We start from the raw sequence: 24,881 nt of genomic DNA, 5'->3' as shown, positions 1-24,881 counted from the left end.
CCTCTTCCGTCAAAATAGTTAAGATAACTAAGTAAAAAATCTTTAAAAATATCTATGTACAGCTGCTGAATGTCTGAATGTCTGTTAAAGTTTCGGTCTTAGCTTTTAGCTCAGTTGCAGACTTACTTCGCAGTTATACTTTCAATTTCATAGAATTGCTGCCAGTTGCAGACTTACTTCGCAGTTGCTCTTTCAATTTAATAGAATTGCTGCTCATGAAAGCTGTATGTATATTGAGTAAACATATGGAGGCGTAATGCTTTTTGCCGAATAAATAAAATATTGTGCATCTTGATGTGGATTTTAAATTGACGGGCGGCATTTGCTTCTTTTCACCCGCAACTTCACAGTTGCGAATATTGTTGCTGCCTTATATTTCCATAGACGTTCCAGCCTTCAAGGAATTTTAGAGTCGTTTGACAATCATCTGTACATTCCTTCTCTTCTTTTTGGAAGACATCTTTTCGACTTATGCAGCTGAGAGACAGTCATTGCTCCTATTATCCTCTACAGTAAAACCTGCCTAAGCGGTCTTCTATTCATTTTCAGGTTTATTTTACAAAATTTACTTTATTTCTAAAATCATTTCACTTTTCCTTACTAATATAGAATAGGTAGCTTTTGCAATTTACCTTTGATTGGCTAGATTGTACTGTGAATAAAATGTGTCTCAATAATGATGAATATAAAATATGATGAATACAAAATAGTCGATTATATTCCGTCAAGTGGCTTCTTATTGCATTCTTTTAGGTGGGCAAACGAAACGAGAAAATCAATTCACATTAAACCTTTTGTTGAGCTGTTGTTCGAAGAAATGAACGCAGTGAATTTTCATTGCGTTCACGTCAATGGTAGCATCAATTAAATGAAAAATGTCAGCAGAATCGTGAAATCTTTCTTTCTGTAGCAAAGGATACGTCACCTCCTTTGAATAAAATGAGCTTTTTCTGAATAAACCACTTGTTAGATTGTAATGTGACTGCAAATTTAATGCAAAAAATGGTGCCATCTGGTGTTTTTCGAACGCACAAGCTTGTTCATTCGAGATATTTTTAAAATCTAACCAATCCTAGTAATCCCAGCAGACGAAGCGATTAGTGAATCGGAGACTTGTCAACACAATCTTTGTGTTGCAGATTGCATTTGGGCAATTAAATGTTCTTCTAAGTTTTGTTTTCGAAGTTTTTGCTCTCATTGCTTTCATACGTTATAATACAAAGTTCTTAAACCTTAGTTTTGATAATAATTGAATGAAATTGAATAACTAAGAAAATATTTGACGAACTGAGAAAATATTTAGCGTGGGCTATGTGTTTTTTATTTAAATCATACGATTGCTGGACGTGGACTCTCTAAGTTCTAAATAAAAACTGATATCGTTATTGTTCACTATCATTCCTAACACGCACAACGTTAAATTTTATATAAAAATGAAATTCTCAACGTGAAATGTTAATGAACTTTAAGCGACATTGTAATTTTAAATATAAGCGAGATGGACAATGTCTTTTGAAAAGGGCATACAATAAAACTTGATGCTGAAACGTGGAGATTAATTAATTAATTGATTAATAACTCGCTTTTTTTTTATCAACATTCCTATGCTGGAATACTATATTACAAAAGCAAATCTCATTCTTTTATTATTATAAACAACTATTTGGTTGCGTCTAGGTTTATTTTCAATATGTAAACATTGCGCAATGCCATAATCAGCTATTTTTCCAGGAAAAAATATTAAATTATTTAGGAAAACTGAGGAAATGAATTCTCGTTGTTGATTTAATCCTAGTGAACACATGACAACTTATTAGAAAATGTCCTCACCTCCTTACAGCTCTCAATAGCTAATGCTTCAAAATTTAATATTTTCATTAGGATTTATTTTAATTATTATGAACTGTAGTATAAATTGTACTTCAATATGCATATTGATTGCGAAATATTATGTTTTTCTATAATTCAATAATAACTAAGAAAATGAACGAAAATAGTTAAAGTTTGTATTCACTTTATAAAGAATTTCTCTTCTTTGAAATTGCTATTCGTTACAAAAATGCTAGCGACTTATAAAAAATAATAACAATAAATAACAAAATGCATATAAAAATAAAAAAAGTAATTGAAATCATAAAATATAATTAGACTACAGGGTACTTCTGTTATCTGGAATTCCTTGTGTGTCTGCTTCTGACAATGAAACCGGTCTAAGTGGAGAGCTGGCATATAAAAGTAAAAAAGTAAATCTTCACTCCTTTGTCGAATAAAAAAATACACAGAACTGGATTTTTTCAAATAAATTTCAGTATATTTTCAACTTACTTTACTGCTTTACCAATTCAAAGTATTTGTTGGCCAGAACTTTCGACATATAGTGTTTTGTTATTCTCCATCTCTCTCTCTATATCTCATTATTTCCCAACACATCTCTTCAAGTTTCAAAAGATTTATTGCCTCTGTGTGAGAGAATGAGCGCAATAAAGAGAGTAACTTGAGAGAGAGAATAGCATTACGATAAATTAACCGTCCGACTTCCACATATACGGTAAATAAACGTCCGAGTTCCACAAATACGGTAAATAAACCGTCCGAGTTAACATATACGTTATTTTATTTACTTATATATTTATACATATTTATTTATATATTTATTTGTATAGATATATATATATATATATATATGTTTTGTCAAATTGTTAATTTTTTTGTTTGCATAGGTTTGTATACAGTTTTGTTTACATTGATTTGTTATGTTAACAGAGCTTTTTAATTTGTTTTTTGTCTTTTTACATTTTTTTAATTCAGCAGATATAAATGCCGGCGGCTTTGCAATTTAACAGATCATTCCACTACTGCTTTGCCTTTTTAACAGATTATTCCACTACTGCTATTTAAACTTGATAATAAAAATTACGGCGGTCTACTTTTAGGCTAACTTGTAAAATTATTATTAACCACCTGTCATCCTTTTTACTATCTTCAAAATCCGTAATATTTGCAAACGATTTCAAGTTATTTTACTCTTTTAACACCTTAGAGGCCGACAGATATCTGCAAAAACTTAACAACTTAAATGTTAACGCCAATCAACTACGTTAAATGCCCAACTTAACCGACAAAAGGGATTCAATTCTGTTAAATAACAGATCAAAGAGATTCAATTCAAACACAGATTCAATTCCTGCGTATTGTTGTTGCTACAATTTAACTTTTTTCTCGTATATATTCCTATGTAACCGTTTGTTAGCGCGATCTTAATGTTCTTCTGATTTTGAAAATGATGTTCTGTGCACATAATGAGAGATTACTAGCTAATATTCGGAAGTTTTGGCATTGAATAAACAATAAAAAATATTTCTTTATAAATATATATATTTATTTATATATAATGTTCTTTGGGCACGATTAATTTACCAAAGCATTCACCGGAAATAAGTAAATGCGGTTATTGTAGCTTTTGTTTACTTCTATCAAAAAACATATGTATTTTTTCTCATATACATTCTGAGTGGTTTTTGTTTATTTTTAGAGACCTGTCGTTTGATTTTTACTAATTCTAAGAGACTTTACGTTTGATTTTTAGAAATTCAAAGAGTCTGAATTTGGCGAGAATTGAGAAAGAATTAAAAGAGCGAGTCTGCATTTGTTGATAACTTGTTGAATTGAAAAAACGACTCTGAATGTGGTTCAGTTGGTTGCTAGTTGAATTTTTATGAAAAACACTAGTAAAATGTAAAGAGAAAAGGCATGTCAGTTGAACTTGTGTGAAAAACACTAGTGAAATGTAAAGAGAGAATGCATGCCAATTGAATTTGTATGAATAAGGCATAGATTTTAATTTCCGATAGTTATTGTGTCTATTAGTAAGTAAATGATTTCAACTACAATAAAATTTTATGCATAAAAAATTATGAGTAAATTGTACAAGAGAGGACAACTTGTTGTTTGTCGAACATTTTTCAAAAAGTTTTGGTTATTACTGTAAATTTTATTTTATTAAGATTCGTTTAGATGAACATGTGTTCTATCGCCTGTTAAAAATTTAGAGCAATTTCAAAGGGCTCAGTAGTAAATTAGGAATTTTAAACATCTCGTACGATCGCGGAATGATTATCGATTTTATCCATGCAAGTTTTTATCAATATCCAATTATGGCAGGAAGCTTTTGATGTAGCAATTATGTAATACCATTTATTTTATTGTACGTTGTTCTAAGCTCTGAAATTAAATTGCTTACTCCACATAAAGCCGCGTTTATTCAACACACATTTTTAAGAGATCTTCGCTTCTTTGCGAAATTTGAAGAAATTGAAGGAACAGATGTAGGTAAACGTAAAGTTAGTATTGATGATCGTGACTTGGGCAATGCGTGAACCAATTGAGAGTATTTCACAATCTTGGAAGAAAGCACGTTTAGCTCCCGTTGTCAAGTCGTTACAGTTTTGGGCTACAGTGAAGAGAACTCTTTCGAAAGTGAAAAATACAAACTGAGGGAATAGAAGCATTGTTTAATTGGCGCTACAGGACTTTTGGTTTTTACATCTATGCCCGGTGGTTTGGGATTAAGTCGAACAAAACAAAGGTGAAGAGGATCTGCGCTCATTTTATTGACAATCTCTTTTTTTCATCCGTCGTTCCTTTGCTATGGGAGTAAGAGTAAGTATGTAATAATAAAAACACTTTTGAATAGCTTATGTCTTTTCTGAACTCTTCTTATGCGCAAATTAGACTTAAGCTAATTACCGCTGTGCATATCCGGCGTGATTTACACTTGTCGATAATAAAGATATTTGACAATCTGATATACAGCGCTAAGACACGTTTGAAGTTTTTCTCAACAACCTACATACCTATTACCATCTAAAGTCATAAGAACTTAGGAAAATTTCTATACGCACCATATAAGCTTTATTTCAAATTATTTCGCTTACAATGTTTTTCGAAATAGATAGTAGGTGTTACTCTTGGCGAACTCGCTCCGCTCGCTTTTTAGCAGCAGACAACTGCCCGCGCTTAATCCATAAAGTGCAAAAGAAAGCAGTGGCAGCGAAGAGAAGACTGATAAATAACGTAAAATATGGTGACCAGGACTCAACGAAGCTAAAGATAAAAATTGCAAAAATAGCAATGCTGGGAATAGAGAAAACAACTAATAAAAAAAAGATACTCATTCCAGTTTGAAAACCCGGAAAAGGATGGAAAAGAGAAGCCAGGGAAAAAGTGGAATACAAAGAAACGGGTGCAAAGCATTGGTAACAACGAAATCTCCTGTGAAAGAAGTTATCAACTATTAACGATATTGAATACATTCACGTTCTTCAGGCCCAGGCTTTGGCTTCATTTCAACTTTTTAATATTCTCTCTCTCACTCATGTATATTAGTATAAACGTATAATCCGCCTGAGTGGCCGAGTAGGCAAGAGTCTCGACTAGTAACTAGCAACTCAATGGCCGTGGGTTCAAACCTCAAGTGCGGTAGAGTTTTTAATAAAGCCGAAAGCCTTTGATGGTAGTGCTTTAAGTCTTACAAGTTATTCTTTGGCTAAATTAATAATAATAATAATAATAATAACATAAATGTATAATATAGCGGACCTCCAAAAAAAAACAACCAAAATTGGCTTTTAATTAATTATAAATGCATATAACGTATATAATAAGTTTAAATGTAGATAATATATATATAATATACATATAATGTATATATATCTAATTAATAAAAAAACAACTTATAGAGGGCCACGGCACACCTTCGCTTTATACAGTTATTCGTATAACAACTTTTCATAATACGAACTTTTATGAGAAGTGGTTAAAAACAATTTGACTCGAGACGAAACGGGTCGCATTAGCGTCGCCTTGGGCCAACACATGTAAAAAAAATAAGACTGACATGGGGACTGACAAGCGTAGATGGTTCCAGGATCACTTTCAATGTAACAAAAAAATCGCGCTTTCTCAAGTCCTTCTAGATTTTGTATACAAAATTTTGTACACAAACTCAATATAGCCCCATACCAAAGGTAGCTTGTAGACAATAAAAACGATAAGTGGGTTGTCGACTATAAAAATGACAGTTTTCAGAATTTCTAAGATTATGTGGGTTACATTTATTTGTTTGACGTTTTAGATACCATTCAACTTCGATACCGGATTATATGCGGCACCTTTCAGATTTGTAGTTCGCTTTCAATCTCAATAGTATCCAAGGAGAATATCGGCTCCATTTTTCTCTCACCATAATTCAACAGCACGTTCTGTTTTAGTAGAATGACAATTAGAATTTCTGCTGAGGTTAAGTGATGCTCCTAAGGATCGCGTTTTTAGCCTCTATGGTATTTATATCATAAAACAAAAACCTTCATATAAAAATCCCAACTACAGTGCTTTGCGAATTATTGGGTAGTGTTTGTTAATTTCATTTCTGCGCAATATGAAATCTTTCTTACTTCTATTTCGGTTTTTCTTGCTCAAAAATCCATTATTGCTCGCTGCAATAAAGCTGGAAAGTCCGTCATATGACAGATCCTAGAATTAGTGAATATGTAAAATTGATCGATGATGGCTTTCTCCATAACTTCATTTTCAAGAGCTTCGTACCTACCATCGTCAAACAATGTTTACAAACCAATGGGTGGTGCACGAGTTCGAAACGAAAAATTGATATATTTATAAATATTTATATGTTAAACTCATGAACCGATCATAATACAGAACGCATTATCATCATTTCTGTACATCCACCTTTTAGTAAAGCGACTTGATTTTCTTAACACATATCACGGAAAGCTGCCATTTTTAAAAGGCGTTTTATGGTTACTGCGGTTAAATTGGTGACTTGCAGCAGGTAATGGTAGGTAGAGACTTCTTCTTGTATCCGTCCATCCACCCATACATTTCTTGTTTTTATTGGAATTCGCACTTTCGTACCTATACTTTTTTTTAAAGTTATAGTAGCCAGGCATTAGCTAGAAACGTAGTCCAGAAATGTAAAACGTGTTGTTGTAATCATGAAAATCGTCGTCGAAAACAACGTTTAAAAAAAGGCACTGTGTTGGTTTAAATGGATTCGAAAAGTGAAGATATCTCCACTGATCACAAACAAGCAATTTGACTAAGTCCAGTGGACGTGAAACTACGGTAATGAAAGTTTGCGGAAGTCAACGTTGTTGTATTAGAAGTTTTAATCCACGTGATATATTATCAAGATATTGTTCGTTCATATTACTGCACGTCCCAATCGATTTTAAAAACCGTGATTTTATTTAACTTCATCTGAGGGATTGAAGTTAATTTAAGTGTAATTGTTTATATGTCGGGAATCTGATTCCTAGATTTGCTTATTAATTGTGAGCAATTAAACGTGTACTAATACTACTTTCATAACTAGTAACGTATGTTCAAGAGCAGCCCCACACATAAATAATTGACTAGAGTTCCATACTTGGCCGTAAAGTCTTACAGAGGACCTGCATTGGAGCAGCTGCTGGCATATGTCTCGTCTCATGCAGTTTGCCTATGTCTCGTTACGCCATATTGATCTTCGTCGCTGCGTTGAACATGTCGTAGACTTTGCCGAATGCCTCGTTGACCTCTGGTGTTGGGAGCGTTGGGAGAGAGTTGACCAAGTATGTTGAGCTGAGGAGTAAGTTTCTTTCGTCTTTCCCTACTTGTTCGCCGTTAACTTCCTAGCAAACCTTGTCTTCTTCTTCGTCGGTTCCCTTCCCTCATCCGTGAGCAAGAGCTGACGCCGTTCCAATCTCACAGTCGAGAAGAGCACAATACTGGAGACTTCGATATTTGTGGAGCAGCATAGCGATTGGTTTATTGAACAATTTTAATTAAAAAAGATTCTTTTAAAAACATATTGAAAAAATCCCCAGACGATTTTACTTCGTCTAGGTTTATCAGGCCATAATTGCCTCCAAATTCGAACTGCGGCGGGTCCCTTTTATCGATTGTCCATGTATCTGTATCGTCTTGATATGCGGCGCTTTGCGATGCTTCACGGACAGGACTATGAAGCTGCTCACTCGATGAAGTTAATTTGCTGGAAGAGGTCGTTTTTCATTTTCAAAGTTGAGCTCGGTTTCACGTTTATCACTTCCTATTGAAAAAATGACGCTATCGTCCTCAGAGAACTCTTCTTCACGATCTATAATGCTGGAGTAAGGAGGTAAGTTATTTTCGCGATTTGCATTCAAAAATTTGAAATTATTTAGGTAGGTATACGATTCAAAAATTTGAAATTATGTTGGTAGGTATACGATGTAGTTACGTTAATAAGCCACTTTTTAAATATTTCCACTTAATTTGTTTTTTTGATAATACTAGTAGGAAGAGCCTTTTGCTCTCACGAAATCTATCTGACTGGTTTCATATATAAAAATTCCCATTATTTATTTATTATGCTATCTGAATATGGCCCACGCAAAATGCACAAACATCAGCACAATCATTCGTAATTGCGTCTGTTTATCGCCCTCATTAGAATGCAACTTTAAATTTGAAACTGTACAATCAGTAATTGATTTTGCCTGCTAATTCTCACTCTCCTTCTAAGCACGTCCAAATTTGCCTGGTGAATGGGTCATACTCAGGTAATTGCATATTACAATTTTTTGACCAATCGTACTCAACACACTCTCTGCACTATTCTCCACGGAGTGGTCACAACACAAATTCGTAAATATCACCCGACGCGTCGCCTGAGCTGCCAAATTCACAGTATACACACACTCTACGCGATTCTAGTGTAATTTTCTTTTTAATGCCAATATAAATAATCAATATTTTACTTTAACTTCAATAACTTAAATATAAGTTTGTTAGTTTGAAAAAGTTCACTAACTCGAGATATATTTACAGCATCCGGTAGATCAAACGCTTCAGATTGCCAGGAACACCCTTCGATATTAATGGATCCATCCAGTGAAATAGATATTTGCTTCCATTTGAGAGTCTAAATTTTGTGACAATTGAGAAAAAAAAAAACAAAAATTATATATGCTTCAAAAGCAAAGTGAAAGTAGAGACAAATGGATAGAAGGACATAATTATGATAATAAAATACAGACATTTGATAACTTGAAAACTATGCAAAATATTTATGTACGATTAACGAGAAAAAAGACTTGATCCAATAAGGATAAAGTTTAATGATTAGCACAAAAAGCTCAATTGTTTTTCTTTTTTATTTCTAGAAAAGATGTTATTACTTCTATGAATTCATTAATTAAGAATTTTCATTTTGTTTTAAATGTGGTTCTGAATTTTTATAAGTGTCGTGTATGTATTCATAAATTAATTTAAGTAAATACTGAAACGATTTATTAGTCACTAAATCACCCAAATCTGTACTGTTAAGAAATTCATCCATTGAAGGTAGAAAATCTTCGCAATCACCGTCTGAAATTAACAAGCAAAACTCATAATAATAACTCATAATAGCTAATAGGATATGAAGAAAACTAAAGCATTTACCGAACAGATGACACAATTCAATTAAAAATAAAAGAGTTTGTATATAATCAAGGGCGTTGTCGACATCATATGCAGTCAGTTATTGCGTAATTCAGCAGCCCACCACACTTTATGACGAGCTCGAAAGGATCACATAAATAGTTAAGCAATTCCAAGGCTTTGGTTAAAATGCGCATAATATTACGTATAAATGCGTATAAATTTACGAGAAATCTATCAGTGCAGCCATCTACCGAAAAAATAATGGATTTCTTTTTCCCCAAACTAATACTTATTAAAATTATATAGGCCGATTTGAGATTAAAAGTACGCATACGCATGTCGAAATTTATTCACATCCGAGAAAGGATCCACTTTAACAATAATATTTACTTCATCACGTATGCCGTGCATTGCACCAAACACTGGAATCCATCCAGAAAGAACCGTACCTTTGCCATGTGTAGCCTGTCTAAAAAACTCTAAGCAAAGAGACTTCAAACTAATATTTATTTTACCAATGGCATCATTGGCGGAGTAGGCAATGAGAAAACAAAGTCAGTCTGTATAGCATAAGTCAAACATCTTCTTTTCGGATCTTTCTCTTTTGTTAAATACGGTGATGAAATTCATAAGTGAAAAAATTGTACAAAAACACACAGATATTTGTAAAAAAATTTAAAACTAATTGAGGGTACACTACACAAAAATTAGTTGATCAAAATTTCAATCTGATTGAGGCACAAAGTAAGTGATAAGTTAAAACATGGAATTAAATAAAATATATATGAATATATTACTTGACGATTGATTAACTGACACTTAAAAACCGAATAAGCACACATTCCCTAAAGCCTATGTAATAAAATTTGAGGTATAAGTAGGAATTATCTAAATCTTCCAAAAAATAAATAATGTTGCTTGGAAAGGAATTAAAACGGATACGATAAAAACCGAAGACGATGATGTACATAGTTTTGTTTTTGAACTGTAATTTTTAGGACAACATAGGGTTTATTTACAATTCTTAGGAAGGTCCTCTTACAAATGATTTACAGTAATTTATATTTATAACGTTTTAATGCTCCTTCCGGTCTTGTTCTTTCGAATGTTACAAATTAATTCTCCTCACTCGCCTAGTTTTGCCTTCCGCAAATACTTTGCTTATACATCCTTCTACAAGCAAGTTAGCAATATTAAATTTTGATATTTTCATGCTAATCCCTTTCCACCAGTGAAATTTTCTGCGAATTGGTATTAAGCTTTCCAGCAGTCGCCAACTGAGTCGGCAAATCAAGCATAATGAATCCATCATATATAGGTTTTTATAATTTTGGAAATTAGTTCCTTAAAAAACCCTTTCATTGTCATGCAGACTCGTTTGTCAAGTGTGGCACTTTCGTAGCAATGTTTTATACAGTTCTCCACATGCTAGAGGAAGAATAGAGGCAGCGATATTTTTTAGGATATAAATGTACTGCGAAAAACATTTTATTTTCATAACCAAAATTTGTGGGTTTTTCCTCGTTATTCAGACATTATAAAAGTTAGAAGGCTGATAATTTCTACGTTTAGTTGACGAAACTCTCTACTCTGTACGTGCAAAAATGGAGGAAATCGGCCATGCTCGCACAAAGTTACATGTGATTATGATTATATATTTTAAGGCAAGCAAGACAGAATGTTTAAAATTGTTTTTTACATCCTTCCGATTTCAATTTTGCACATTCATTTGGAAAATAAAAATTGTCCGATCCAATTCGTTTCGTTCGGGTTCGTACGTAGCTCAAATTATGTCAAAATACCAAATTAAAAACATGTAGGAACATTATTGTCGGACAAGGCTGACTATTAAATACCCTGCACCACGTTGTCTAACACAATTCTTATGTTTCTTATAGAACACAAAAACAATATCTTGTTTCTATATAAAAGCGTATTAATAGGGAAGCGGGCCCAAAACGCAACTTAATGTAGTACAAGTTCGATCTTTACATAGGGCAGGATCCAGAAATTGGCATAAATGGTCTAAATTTTGTAGAGTTCATTTTTGCATGAAATTACTGTTATGAGTCAATTTTCATCACCACATATTAAAAGTCAGACTTTTCTGTTTGTCAAAGGGTGAATTTTCATAAACATCCGTATTCGAATAGGATCCAAAAAATAGGCCGAGATGGTCTAAATTTGGTACAGTTAGTATTTTTATGTCAAGTTACTAATATGACATAATTTTCATCGCAAGTGTTTAAAGTTATACCTTTTTGTCGTATGAACTTTAGTTTTCGCTATATGAGAGGCGGTTCAAAAATTGCCTAAGCCAGTTCAAAGTTTTCATATAAATTTAGAATGCCGAAATACTACTCCTTAGCCATTTTTGCTATGAAATCTTGAAAATTACAATTTTGTTCCATATAACGAACTTTCAGAATAGGGTGTTATACGGGAAGTGAGCAAAAAAGTGGACCGATCCAACTCATTTTCAATAACGTTCGTACTTGGGTCAAATAAGTCACGGTTCCAAATTTCATCAAAATATCTGAAGAATAACGACTTATAGCTTGAACACAAGTTTACATCAGACGGACAAACCGACAGACAGGCTTAGATCAATTCAAATATAGATTCTAAATCGATCGTTATAATAAAAGTTGGGTCCGTCTTAAGCCGTTTTGCGTGTTACAACGACCACACTAAGTTGACATATCCTGTACCATAAGTGGCGTAGGGTATAAAAAATTCATTGGTAGACAAGCTTGAAGCGATACCAAAAATGACTCTGAATGGATTAGTTTAGTACAAAGTTAAGTCCTTCGGAATGTTGCATACATCGGCAATTTAGTATGCTCAGTATGACGAGCGGTGTAGTATATAATTAAAGCCACCCTATATAATGAAGTATAAATGTTAATATTTTGCCACCAAAATAAATCAAGGATAGCATTAGGTGGAGTGATATAGGGACTTTATTGTCGCTTTTACTTGTTTATGTTTTTGCTACTTTTACTTGTTCTCGTGTATATTCAAACGTACGTACGTATATACAGTTAAAAGCATAGAAAGGTACATGATCACGTAATCATAAACGTTTGATACGGTGTGAAATCATCTCTATGAACTTTTAATACAGTGTTTTCCAGAATAAAATTGCTATTAAAATAACAACGGAACAACTTTTATTTTAAAAAGGCTTCGGCTTCTTTTGTTGTTACTTAAAAAAAACAAACGCTATCCCTCGACAAACTTAACTCAATTAACGTTAAAATCCTTACGTTATTTCTGTGTCTTTTAAGTTGGAAAGAGGCAAATTATTGGAAATTAACGCAGCATAGGTAAACTTAAAGCCCTACCTAATTTATTTACGTATGTTATTGTTAGCAAGTGAATATTTGGGAGCTATTTCCCATAGGCATTTGCAAAAGTCATTTTTGTCATTCGTTTAGCTTGCTTAATTAATTTTTTTCAGAAGTTTTTAATTATTTTTTATTCAAATATTTTTACATATGTAGCGGAAATTTTTATTTTTGGTTCATCTGCTAAACGTTTGTTGCGGAAACAGGAACGCATAAATAAATATGCTAATCGAACACTTTAATACGAGTAATCAGTCAATTCCAACTTATGAAAGGCATGAGAGTTTTGTGCAGGATATCGGTATAGTAAGTGAAGCAAAAATAAATACTTATGTACGGATAATCGGGTTACGCGCATATAATACGAAATTTTTTCTAGCCTGATTGCAATATGGTAATGACTTTGCCTCCCGACGAACGCTGCGCCTTCGTTACGGATACGGAATACTGTCAAGATGATATTTTTATCCTAGATTATACATATTTTTTCTATTGTAGCATAGACACCTCTAAAATCTTTGTGTTCCTCTTCGGAGAACTTGTTCTCATATGTGGAAGCTTTTTGTTGTTTCTTATACTAGGTTCCACTACGGACGGCTTGTAAGCGCAGGTCGAGCAAATACAGACGATCTAATGATATTTAAAAATATATGTTCCAACAGTTTTTGCCCATGTTTGAAGGTGTTATGCGATATTTTGGGTTTAAATGAGAATGTTGCTGGCGTTACACTGTTGGCGTTTGGCAATTGTGCGCCGGATATGATAACTGGTCTAACTGGTCTTGCTTCTCAAACTCGTATCATTTATACGGATGTTTTAGGTTCAGCCATGTTTGTGACATTTTTTGTGGGTGGTGTTATTATGTCCCTTGTGCCATTTGTCATACAGCCAACCACCTTTCTACGTGATACTTGTTTTCTATTATTTGACGTGGTTTTTCTACATTATTGCTTTAGTTCTGATCTTTCGGTATCACTAGCCGAAGCTATAGGTAAGTAGACGCTTTATTAGAAATTTTGCTGATGATTTTCTTCTCTTTTATAGGTATAACAAGCATATATCTTTTTTATATTTTCACCGTGGTCTTCGATCAGTACTTATCTAGAAAAAGAATTAAAGGTGAGTTCACCATTACAGGCGAATGTAAGAGAATTAGCAAAGAAACATAATTCGCCCACTGTTTAGTACGTTTAGGAGTTTTGGCGTTTTTTCTCCTGTGTTGTCTTCAAAGGAATTTATTTCACAATTTGGCTTGGAAGAATGTTTTTAGAGTCGCTTAAATGTTAAAAGGAAAATGTAAACAATTATTTTAAAGCTGCAGCTCTCAGGAATTAATTTAAGGTGAATGTAATTTTCTTTATAGACTGCTTTCACATTTGCGACGTCATGTGTCTCTTTCTTCCCTTTTTCCCTATTTTTTGGGGGTTTTTTAATGTTCGAACTTTCTCAGGGTTGGCCAAAAAGCCAGTACGTCGGTTATTAACTGGTTATAAGTTATGTTGCATTCGTCTCAAGCTTAGACTAAAGCTATAAAATACTGCCGTTTATAAATTAAGTGCAGAAATACGTAGTAAAGAATCCGGGAGATTTATAAATATTTAGAATTTCTACGAATTATGTTAGTTGAATTGGCCTTCCTTTTGTCGCTTTATCCTTTTTTGAGAATCGGAATCTAACCCAAGAGAGAGCGTTATTTTAAATGTATGCTCATCGTGTCTCCGCCTCCAAGTTGTTTGCCGTTTCATTAATTATTGCTTTTCTTTTTTCAGAACAACTTCGGAGGAATACTGAGTGTAAGTAAAAACCGTTACGAGAAAGTTTATTTTAAATATTAAAATCACTCTTTATTTGTTTATGATGTAATTAGTTGTATCATCAATTCATCTGTTGCTATCTCAAGCCGAAGAAGAAGAACAGGAGGAGTTGCCACCGGAAGAAGAAGAAGAAGATGTAACGGGAGAACTATTTCGACAATTGTTTTACAGTCTTAACCCTATAGATGTAACTGATTGGTTAGAGTCTGGTCGGATGGGGAAAACCGTCATGCTGATGAAGGCACCTGTTTTGGTGTTTTTGAAAGCGGTTATACCTGTAGTAGATTATGAAATTGACGGTAATGGTTGGTCGAAACTACTAAATTGTATTCAAATAGTTTTGCTACCGCTGCTTTTAATTTACGCAATAGGTACAAATTGAAAGTAATTTGAAAAAGTATTATTGTTTAAAATCATTTCTTATTTCAGTGGAAAGTGGAACCTTAGTTAGTGGTGTTCTATATGGTGTGGCTGCTTTCACTACCATCCCACTTGCTGTATATGTTTTTAAACATACTACTGTTAACGAGGTGCCCAAATATCATCGGGTAGCGTTGTATTATTAAGGTTTCCTTCAGGCATGTTTTTAATTTAAATCGTTTTTGCTTGTGGTAATTATAGTTTCTAGCGGCTTACGCGGGAATTGGATCGATGTTTATGATATATAACTGCGCTGCTGAAATTGTAAGCATTTTAGGCGTTTTGGGCATTACCACTCACCGTAGCAGCTCTTTTCTCGGTTGTACTTTGTTAGCTTGGGGTAATAGCGTCGGAGACTTGGTGGCTAACATATCATTATCTCGTAACGGTTATGAGAAAATGGGGTTTGCTGCTTGTTTTGGCGGACCTTTGTTCAGTGAGTATAATCGCTGTTAAAGACAGATTTATTCCTCTGATACAAACATCTTCGGCGGTAAGAAGACTGGACTTTACTAATTGTAATGAAAGATTTAATTAGTCAAAGCCTTAATAAAAAGCAAATTGAGTATTGAAACCTTCACAAAAACCTTTCCAAGTTACGCACTCATACATGGTGTGTATAATCTGTTAGTTTGCACCGTGATTTTACTGTTTGGGAAACAGAAAATCCCATTAAAGCCAATACATATACATATTTTATACTTTAGAGTTATGTCCGTTTATCGATTCTCCACGAACGGGAACCCTAATCCAAATTTTTTTTTCTCTTGCCCTCAGGTTAAGTTCGGAAATTCGCTAATTTTCGCGATTGGTCCACCAATAGTTGGTAAGGTTTGTTATATGAGATGTTTATGATATGATTTGCTATTTATATGACGAGTTGACGCTTCGTTTTGAGAATTAATATCCGGTCGAATGAGAACTTCCTTATTTTTTTAGATAGTACTTTATTTGTCAGCGACAATAACATTCGTTATGGATTTATCCTATTTCGCCTTTCTCACTCTCTAGCTAGCTTATTCGGAATTGGAATTGCCATGATGTATAGTGCTGGTACTAGCCCTGATTATGCAACCGATAAAATGGTACGTTTTTACAATTAATTTTCTAGCGTTACACCCATTGCAACAGATGCATGTTAAGTGCTGGCAATGGATAGAAAGATGTGCTAAAGGCAGAACTTGTCCAAGAGAGGGGAGAAATAGACCGAACATAATTTTTCTTTGACTTTTCTTTCTTAACTAATTTTTTGGATTTGTTTGTAAATGGAATTTTTCAAAGAAAGTTGGTGTAGGAGCGATGGGAGAGACGCTGAACACTTTTATGGTCATCATGTTGTCACTGTTAATATGTGCTGGCTTTTTCACAAATTTCATATGTCGTCGAAGTATGGGCCTGTTTATGATATCATCCTATCTTATTTTCGTTATTTTTTCTATATTAATGGAATTTCAAGTGATACATCCATTCGGCAGCGAGCATCGTTTTCAACCACCGCCAGAAAGTATTGGTTAACCACAAAGGAATGAAAAACAAAAATGATGATCCATTTGTCGATTGGTTTATCTTAGTTTTACTGGTTTAATTATTTCAAAATACTTTTATAAATCATAATTTAGATGAATCTGAAAACTGTACAAGAAATTATGCTCATCTTTTACAATATAACGTCTTATTAATATATCATTACGTAATTACCTTTTGGTTTTGCGCTCAAACCTCGAAATTTCTTTCATTTGATGGGGAATTAAATGAGAAATCAAACCTATGTGTACTTGTAATTGTGTTTTATCATCAGTATTTGCGCTTACGCTCAACTTCTTAAGGCAGGTTAGGGCCTGCTGTGTAGTGGAAATATGTCTATTTGGCTCCAAAGATATTGTCGTCTTACTCTAAGAGCAATATGACTAAGTGAAAAAACAAGACAAAACAAGTAAGAACATTACAGATGGACAAGTGCAATCGTTAAATTCTCCGCAATAATTCATCTAGTACAATTATTCGCTCGTTTTCGTAACAGTATATCAAACCTGTCATGCGAAGACATACTTTCGATAAAAACCCGCGTGTTGGAGAACACCCAAAATATTACGTAATCTAATCCGTACTTAGCAAGCTTAACTTACTTTCTAAAAATTCTATTAATTTTGTTAGTTTCCGTCACAGAAAAGTAAAAATTATATTCTATCCTCTAAATATGTTAGGGTCTAAAAAGTAGGCCTAGGTGATTGAAATTCCCAACTGTCTATTTCTTTGGTTATTTTGCTACTAAGGAAGAATTTTGATCATAAAATATATTAAAAGAAATCCTTTCTGAAAGGTACACTACGCATGAGAAATCTTATAAGGAGTCGAGCCCAAAAAATATGCGGATGTGGTTCAAATTGGATTCATTTAATTTTTGTCCCAAATTACAAATAATATCATGGACGTGGTACAAATTCGATAAGGTTGATTTCTATGTCAATTTGCTATAGTAAACTAACTTTCGCCACGAAATATTGATAACTAGACTTTCTCACCATGCAAAGATTCAGTTTTCGTAGAAACAGTTTTATGAGAGGGAGTTCAAGAAATTTCCCAGTCCAACCAAATTTTTTATATCAATTTAGAACGCAGCCACAACAGCAATAGAAGGCGCAATGAGCAAATACCCTCCGTATTTATTTGGGCAACTACTACAGAAACATTAAATTAAATTATATGATTCTATCATACTGGTTCTGGAATTGGAACAACGCCACGCAACCAATGGCATTTTTACGCAAATAGTGAGAAACAGCAACGAATGATTTAAGTAGAATAGAGGAATAGAAACTATAACCAAACTCTTATTTCAATAGAAATATTATAATAGGAATAAAACCTACATACGAACAATTATGAAACTACTCCAGATCGCCATCACAACAAATGGAAAATTGGAAACACATTTCCTTTTCGAATTACTCCTCTTAAATAAATTATGAAACGTGCAGTGGTAAGGACGTAGAGCTAACGGTTCCAACTGAGGAAAATCCCTTAACATCAAGAGAATATACGTTATAGCAAGAACACAATACAAATAGTGTGCCCACTTAATATAAGAGGGAACAAAGAGGAGTAATGCTGAGTAAAGAAATGCGGAAGAGTTTTTTCGTTAGTAGCTGCAATTACCGCATTTAACTATCAGAAACACAATCGGATAAAATATTATACCGCAAAACCAATCGAACGCTACGAAGCGCTAAAAAGAAACCTAACGACAAATCATTTCTGTTCTCGAAATCTGCAAGGGGATAACAAAACTTACTTTTACTCAAAAAACTACAGATTCACACATTCTCGTCTGGATGAAATTGATAGCCGAGTTTATAAGCTTTTCAACGATAATATAATAAAACCGTCCATAAATTCCAGTTCATATAATGCACTTTTTCTTGTAGTATCAAAACAAACTCATTAAAAAAAAGGTAATGATTGATTTGAAAGAATTAAAAAAGAAAGCCTCAATGAAAAATTTCCTTTCCCTGGGTTAAAAAAGATTTAAAATTGCTTTCAAAGTATGTTGCCATCCGTATTGAGTCGCTTAGAATCACTAGCATTCTCTATATTATGGTGTTCATGGATGTAGTATTAAGAATCCTAATGAAGGCTTACAAAGAGTTTTTCACCCATTCGAAACTTGCGGCCTAATATTGAATCCATGCGTTTTCAATGCTGTAGTTTATGGTAAGCTGGAGTTCTGAAAGAACTCGTCAAAATAGGGGGCAGTCAAAAAACTTATGCACCAACCTAAAGAAGATGTGTCTATGTGTATACTAAATGTCCTAAAAATCGCTAAAATTAAGATATCGTTCTAAAATTAGGAAAAGCATTGAAAGATTTGCTGATTAGTTCTTGACTTGTAAACTCGTAGTGGACTTGCTTTCTGAGCAGTACGTGTTTTCTTTTCGTCTGCGTTTTTTTGATTGCTTCGATTTTTTCGTGTGTTAAGCTCGCCTCTTTTCAATGTTTTCGCTAAACTGGTTATCGCGAATACCGTATGTGCTTTTGTTTGCTATATATAATAAAATAAAAAAAAAAAACAAAAAAAAAATATATATAAAAAAATTTAAAACAATTGACATTTTCGATTATTAGTTCCCAATCTTTTCCAGTTCTCCAAATTGCTAAAAAAAGGCATAATGGCCCCGGGGCCGCCAGATAGAAACTTAAATAGGTTTCATCTATTAGCGGGCAAATCTCCGCAAAGAAAAAAAATTAATAATTCCGACTTTCTGGTGTTGTCAATCAGTAACATCACTCCTATTGACAAAAAATATGTTGTTATTTATTTTACTGATGCTAGCCAAACAATTCCACAATTCAGTACTTTGGCCAATATATATAGACTCTATCTCGATTCTACGCGATTTACTTGTCCCCCCTGGGAGCCCACGCGCAATGGAATGACTCATAAAGTCGAAATCATTAACAAATTTATGTCCAATTTCCGCTAAACTACATGACAAACTTAACTCAGTTAGAGGCGTAATTTATGACCCTTGCTTAAAACGTGTGCTGGAAGACGAAATAGTTCGCGAATAAATTTACTAAATTAAATGACGACGGAAAAACTCGCTCTCCTATAGGAAGGATAATTATGACCTTTGATCGATATCGGTTACCGCAAGCAGTTGATGTGGAAGTCTACATTCAACTCCACATGAGATGCAAAAACTGCGAACGACTGGGTCACACGGCGAAAAGGTGCAACAGTGCTTCATCTTGTGCAAACTGCCGTCTTCCTCCACATGCTAAAAGCTGTACGCGTAGTTTCCGCATAAATTCCAGCGTAGTTTCCGCATAATCAGCACTGGGCGTTACTCAAAAAATATCCACGTTTTATACAAATGCGTGAAATTCTATAGATCAAAACAGAAAATTACTGTAGAAAGGGTGGAGCGCGACGCAAGTACGGTTACTTCCCGTATCCAACTGGAACCCAAAGAAATAGGAAAATAATTATCTCTACGCTGCTGTCGTCTCGCAAATCGAGCCTAATAAGCCCTTAACTCCAACACCTTCCAATGAAAAACCTGTTCTACCATCAACCAAAAATCATATTGCGAAACCAGATCCATCATTGGCCAAAGATAAAATTGGAAAAATCAAAGTAAAGCAGATATTGATAAAATTAAAACAACAACACGCATCCTAAAGTCTAATAAACTAAACTCCCCGGAGTCACCTGCTCTCAACTCTAGTCATCAAATTACAAGCTGTAATGCCAATCTTTCATCCTTCAATCAACCTTCGATTTCAAATTATTCACGTGCGCCCACTCGTTGCACTTCAAATGTACGCAACCACCTAAATGCAAATTATTCTGTCGGTAAGAACAAATTATTTACGCAAAATTCATATAGCGACTTATTCGACGGCGACGCTGACATGTCAACTTAACCCACATACCACTCCGTTTCCATATCACTACAATTAAATAAAGTTTTTAAAATTCTATAATGGAACATCAAGGAACTTATTAATAATTTTGATGAACTCCGTACACTCATAAGTGATTTTAATCCATCCTTTATACCCCTTCAAGAGACCCATTGTAGAAGTTCTTTTAATCGCATTCCACCCAAATCATATACAGGCTACTTCACGAATGCCGATCAAAATTCAAATTCCAACAAAAAAAAAAAAAAAAAAAAATATATATATATATAATATATATATAAAATCAAATATACGTCACAAACATATAAATTTAAGCACATACATACAAGCCGTAGCGATACAAATAATGTTAAACATAAAATTTGCAGTGCTTTCGCTTTATATCCCACCTTCGCAGCAAGAAGTCTGTTTATCTTTTCCCCCCATCAATTATATGCGGCGACTTTGATAGCTGGAATACCGTCTGGGGCACAACAGTGAACAACAGTCATGGTATTGTTTTAGAAAAGGCCTTCATTCAAAGCAATCTTTACATATTAAAGGAAGGAAAACCAACGCACTTTTCAACTTATCACACCTTTCCACATATTGATTTAACATGTTGCTCTCCGTCACATCTTCCTTTGGTCTATCTTATGGTCTATTTCTGATGATCTACATAATAGCGATCCCTTTCCAATCATAATCGATCTTAACCTTTCAAATTCCTATGTTACTTCAGCAAAACAAGCCAAATTGCTTAATATAAAAAGGATTGGATTAATTACTCGAGACAGGCCGAGCCATTTCTGAATTCAAAGCCATTTTACGGGAACTGCAAGCACGATGCTGCTGTTGCGTCTAAAGCGATTCGCACGGCTGCTCATCTCCCTATTCCTCAATCCAACAGCTTTTTTAACCGAGCCAGGCTTCCTAGGTGGAACAATACGCTTTCGTTACTGAGGAACAGGACCAAATTGCGAATGAACCCCTAAGCAATCGCAAACATGCATAAGCTTGGCAACCGATAATAGTTAAAAACAATTCATTTTCAACTCATCGTGACATTTTAAGGTTAAGAGCTAGTTTAAGTACGACATAGGTAAGTTATGCGCATTAAGCAATGTTACTTTATTGGACTTTAAAGAGTCCGATAATGAGAATAAGCGATAAACATCATTTAGGTTCTTGCAAACAATTCTGAGCGGGTTAAACAGCTCATAATTATATATACATTGACTAAGCTTAACCAAGGTAAAGTGACTAGAAAAGCGGTTGGGGACACTAAAGCTTATTTCACCAAGTAATGCAGGCGAGTTAATAGTACCATTTATTACTTTGATTACGAAGGAATCGCCAAGAACAATCCTACGTTTCTCAAGAGACGGTAAGGAGAGCAGAAGCAATCTATTTTCATAGGGAGAAAGAGAGGCAATCATATCCCAACCCAAATTCCTAAGCGCAACAGCAAGAATCGCTTTTGAACAGATTCAATTGAATCTACATAGCACCTATATGCAGGAGACCACACAACAGAGGCATATTCGAGTATAGGTCTAACCAAACACATGTACAGCCTTTTCGTAACGTAAGGATGATCTAGCTCTTTGGAGCACCTCTTCATAAAACCAAGTGCGGACCTACCTTTGCTTAACGAGAGCTCAATGTGCAAGTTAAAACGTAATCTATAGTCAAATAGAACGCCTAAATCTGTGAACGTATCGACGTCCTCCGCTTTATGCGAATCAATGAAATACTGAGTAATGAATGACTTTCTTCTTGAGAAAGAAAGCTTCTTACATTTATTTAGATTTAGAAGATTCAAAGAGCACCATGCAAACAAATTATTTAAGTCACTTTGGAGCTGATGTGATTGCGATTCAACAGAAAAGGAAGAAAACAGTTTTATCATCAACGTACATTAAGATCTGACTGGAATTAATCACCGATGGGAGATCATTAATGTGTAAACTAAATAAAATGGGATCTAAGCGGCTGCCTTGAGGTACGCCAGACGTCACGGGGAATTCATCCGAGGTGATGAAGTTAAGCAGAACCCTGAAGGATTGATTTTGCAGATGAGAGCTTATCCATTTCACTAAATAGAAAGGGAAGCCAGAGGCTTGGAGTTTAAAGATAAGTAAGTTATGGTTAACCAAATCAAACGCTTTGCTTAAAGCAGTGTATATAACATCTGTGCGAGAGCCACTAGAAAAAGGTTTGAAAACATGACAAGTAAACTCTAACAAATTGGTGACTATTTCCGAACGCTATGCTACTGTGTAGATGTATACGAATTGATGGCAAAGGCCAAATGCAGAGTCACAATTCACTCAAACAGCTTAGGCAAGACAGTCAACTTAGGTAGGCCACTGTAGTCCTCAACGAGTTGTCTACTTCCACTTTTGTGAATAGGAATAAGGAAAGTAGATTTAAGTGAACATGATTGAATTCCATCAGGTTCAGACGCACAACTATATTTTAGAGAGCTCAACCCTTTAAAAACGTCATTTTCAGAAATAACCAAATTGGGAATTGAAACCAAATTAGTTATAGGATACGAGTAGTTTGCGGATAAATCGGACTTAGCAGTCGAAAAGTTTCGACGGAGGTACTCAGCAAACAAATTTGAGATTTCAAAATCATCGGTTTTTTTTATTCTTAAAATATTTAATTGTCTTATTAAACCACGGGGGACACCTGTTTCGAGGTCGGGACTGCTTGACCGGAACAGATGCAGAAACAGCTAGATTTAATATATTGTAGAACGATGACAGTAAGCTATCAATACTTCCCACTGAGAAATCAAGCATAATATGTGAAAGATGAGATTTTAGCATTGAAACATAGATTTTATGGAAATCATAAAATTTATTTGAAAAAGTTGAATTTGGAACGTTACAGAAGTTCAACGAACGATCGTGCTTGCAATGAAAGTAAATACCCAATGCTGGATGACAAGGATCCTCAGGTAAACTAAAAGGAAGACAACGATCAACAAAAATCTCAAGAAAATTGGCAAAGCAAAGATAAAAGAGTCTACCATTGCAATTAGGGGTACCGTTGTATTGAACTAAATTATGATCGGATAATTCATTAAAGAACACAACAGCTCTATCAGATGTTGAAGAGGAATCAAATAGCCAGAACTATCACTGTAATATCAAGTGACTTGAGGCAAACTGAAGTTACCCAACGCAATGACTATATCGGTAGGTTTAGATTGCTAGGCCACTTCACAAATGTGGGCGGCCTATTTCTTATATACGGAGATATCCGAATTTGGGGGAATATATGAGCAGGTTACATGTAAGTGTTTATTAGGAAATTTCACTCGAGTGGCTATAAATTCAACGCCGGGAGCAGTGGGAAATTCAATTGAATAGGAGTAGACTGCTGCAGATATGGCAATTAAAACACCACCACCATTGCAATACAATCGATCATTTCTGAAAACCTGAAACGAATTATTGAAAAGTTCCGACGAAGGTAGATCAGGCTTTAACCAAGTTTCAGTAAAGGCCAACCAGGAAAACTCCGTGCTCACTGACTTTAGGAAAATAGAACGAATTTTTGAATTTAGGCCCCTAACATTTTGATATATGAGCGCTAACGAGCCTGAAGAAATATTTAGTTTTTTGAAAGGGAAAGGGCTACTGCATTAGTACTACGGGGTCGATCATGTGGGATAAATTCCGTAATTAAGGATCCAACTGGCCACTGTAGTTTATCATGTCCAGTGAAAACAACAAAAGATGCTTTTGAAGAAAAAAAAAAAAACAACAAAAAACTAAAAGATTGTACGAAACAAATTTTCAGCAAATTAAAGCAAACTTCCTACTTTTGTTGCCCCTGTAAATATAGACCGAAAGCCAAACAAACTGCAAACAAAGATTAATAGTAAAAAGAGAGACTTTTCTCAAGAGCTCTAACTGTTGATTGCAAGAAACCAAAATGAATTTTTCACATAAAAGATTAATATATCTTATAAGTTAAATTACAGACTTTATTCTTTTAAAGAATTTTTATGCTTTAGACAGGAATAAAGCCAAAAAGCTAAGAAATACACTAAGAATTTGAAATATTTTTTGCACAGAATTAAAGCGCGACTATAACACGCACGCAGAGTTGCCAAACTGTTCAAAAATCTATTTAAGACAAGTACTACGAAAAGTAAATCTGCCTTCAATTATTCTTACGTCGTTATGACGATATCATTCTTCACAATTTCGAAGGTATCGCCGAACGTGGACTCGTTGGGAGTGAAACTAAATTTTATCTAATCTAACGTTTATATTTGTTAGGAATTATGACTATGTTAGTTATAATGACTATGGATAATTAATATGAATGTGTTGAAGTTCGCATAATCTTTTGTTTGCTCATAGTCTACTGGTTTCTTGATAATTTTACATAGTTTGTT

General features: G+C 34.3%; 1 protein-coding gene across 1 annotated transcript; it reads left to right on the top strand.

Moving 5' to 3' along the window:
• Window positions 1-13,040: 13,040 nt before the first annotated feature.
• LOC119642633 (mitochondrial sodium/calcium exchanger protein-like) lies at window positions 13,041-16,567 on the top strand. The gene is made up of 10 exons (XM_038041826.1): window positions 13,041-13,124; window positions 13,198-13,418; window positions 13,481-13,809; window positions 13,863-13,937; window positions 14,588-14,611; window positions 14,686-15,003; window positions 15,062-15,180; window positions 15,254-15,488; window positions 16,064-16,137; window positions 16,334-16,567. The coding sequence occupies exons 1-10, from the start codon at window positions 13,041-13,043 to the stop codon at window positions 16,565-16,567; spliced, it is 1,713 nt and encodes a 570-aa protein (XP_037897754.1).
• The last annotated feature ends 8,314 nt before the right edge of the window (window positions 16,568-24,881 follow it).

The sequence above is a fragment of the Glossina fuscipes genome, unplaced genomic scaffold (assembly GCF_014805625.2).
Source record: "Glossina fuscipes isolate IAEA_lab_2018 unplaced genomic scaffold, Yale_Gfus_2 238, whole genome shotgun sequence".
Taxonomy (NCBI): Eukaryota; Metazoa; Arthropoda; class Insecta; order Diptera; family Glossinidae; genus Glossina; species Glossina fuscipes.
The sequence above is the reverse complement of the archived record's forward strand: the minus strand, read 5'-3'. Positions and strand labels throughout refer to the sequence as shown.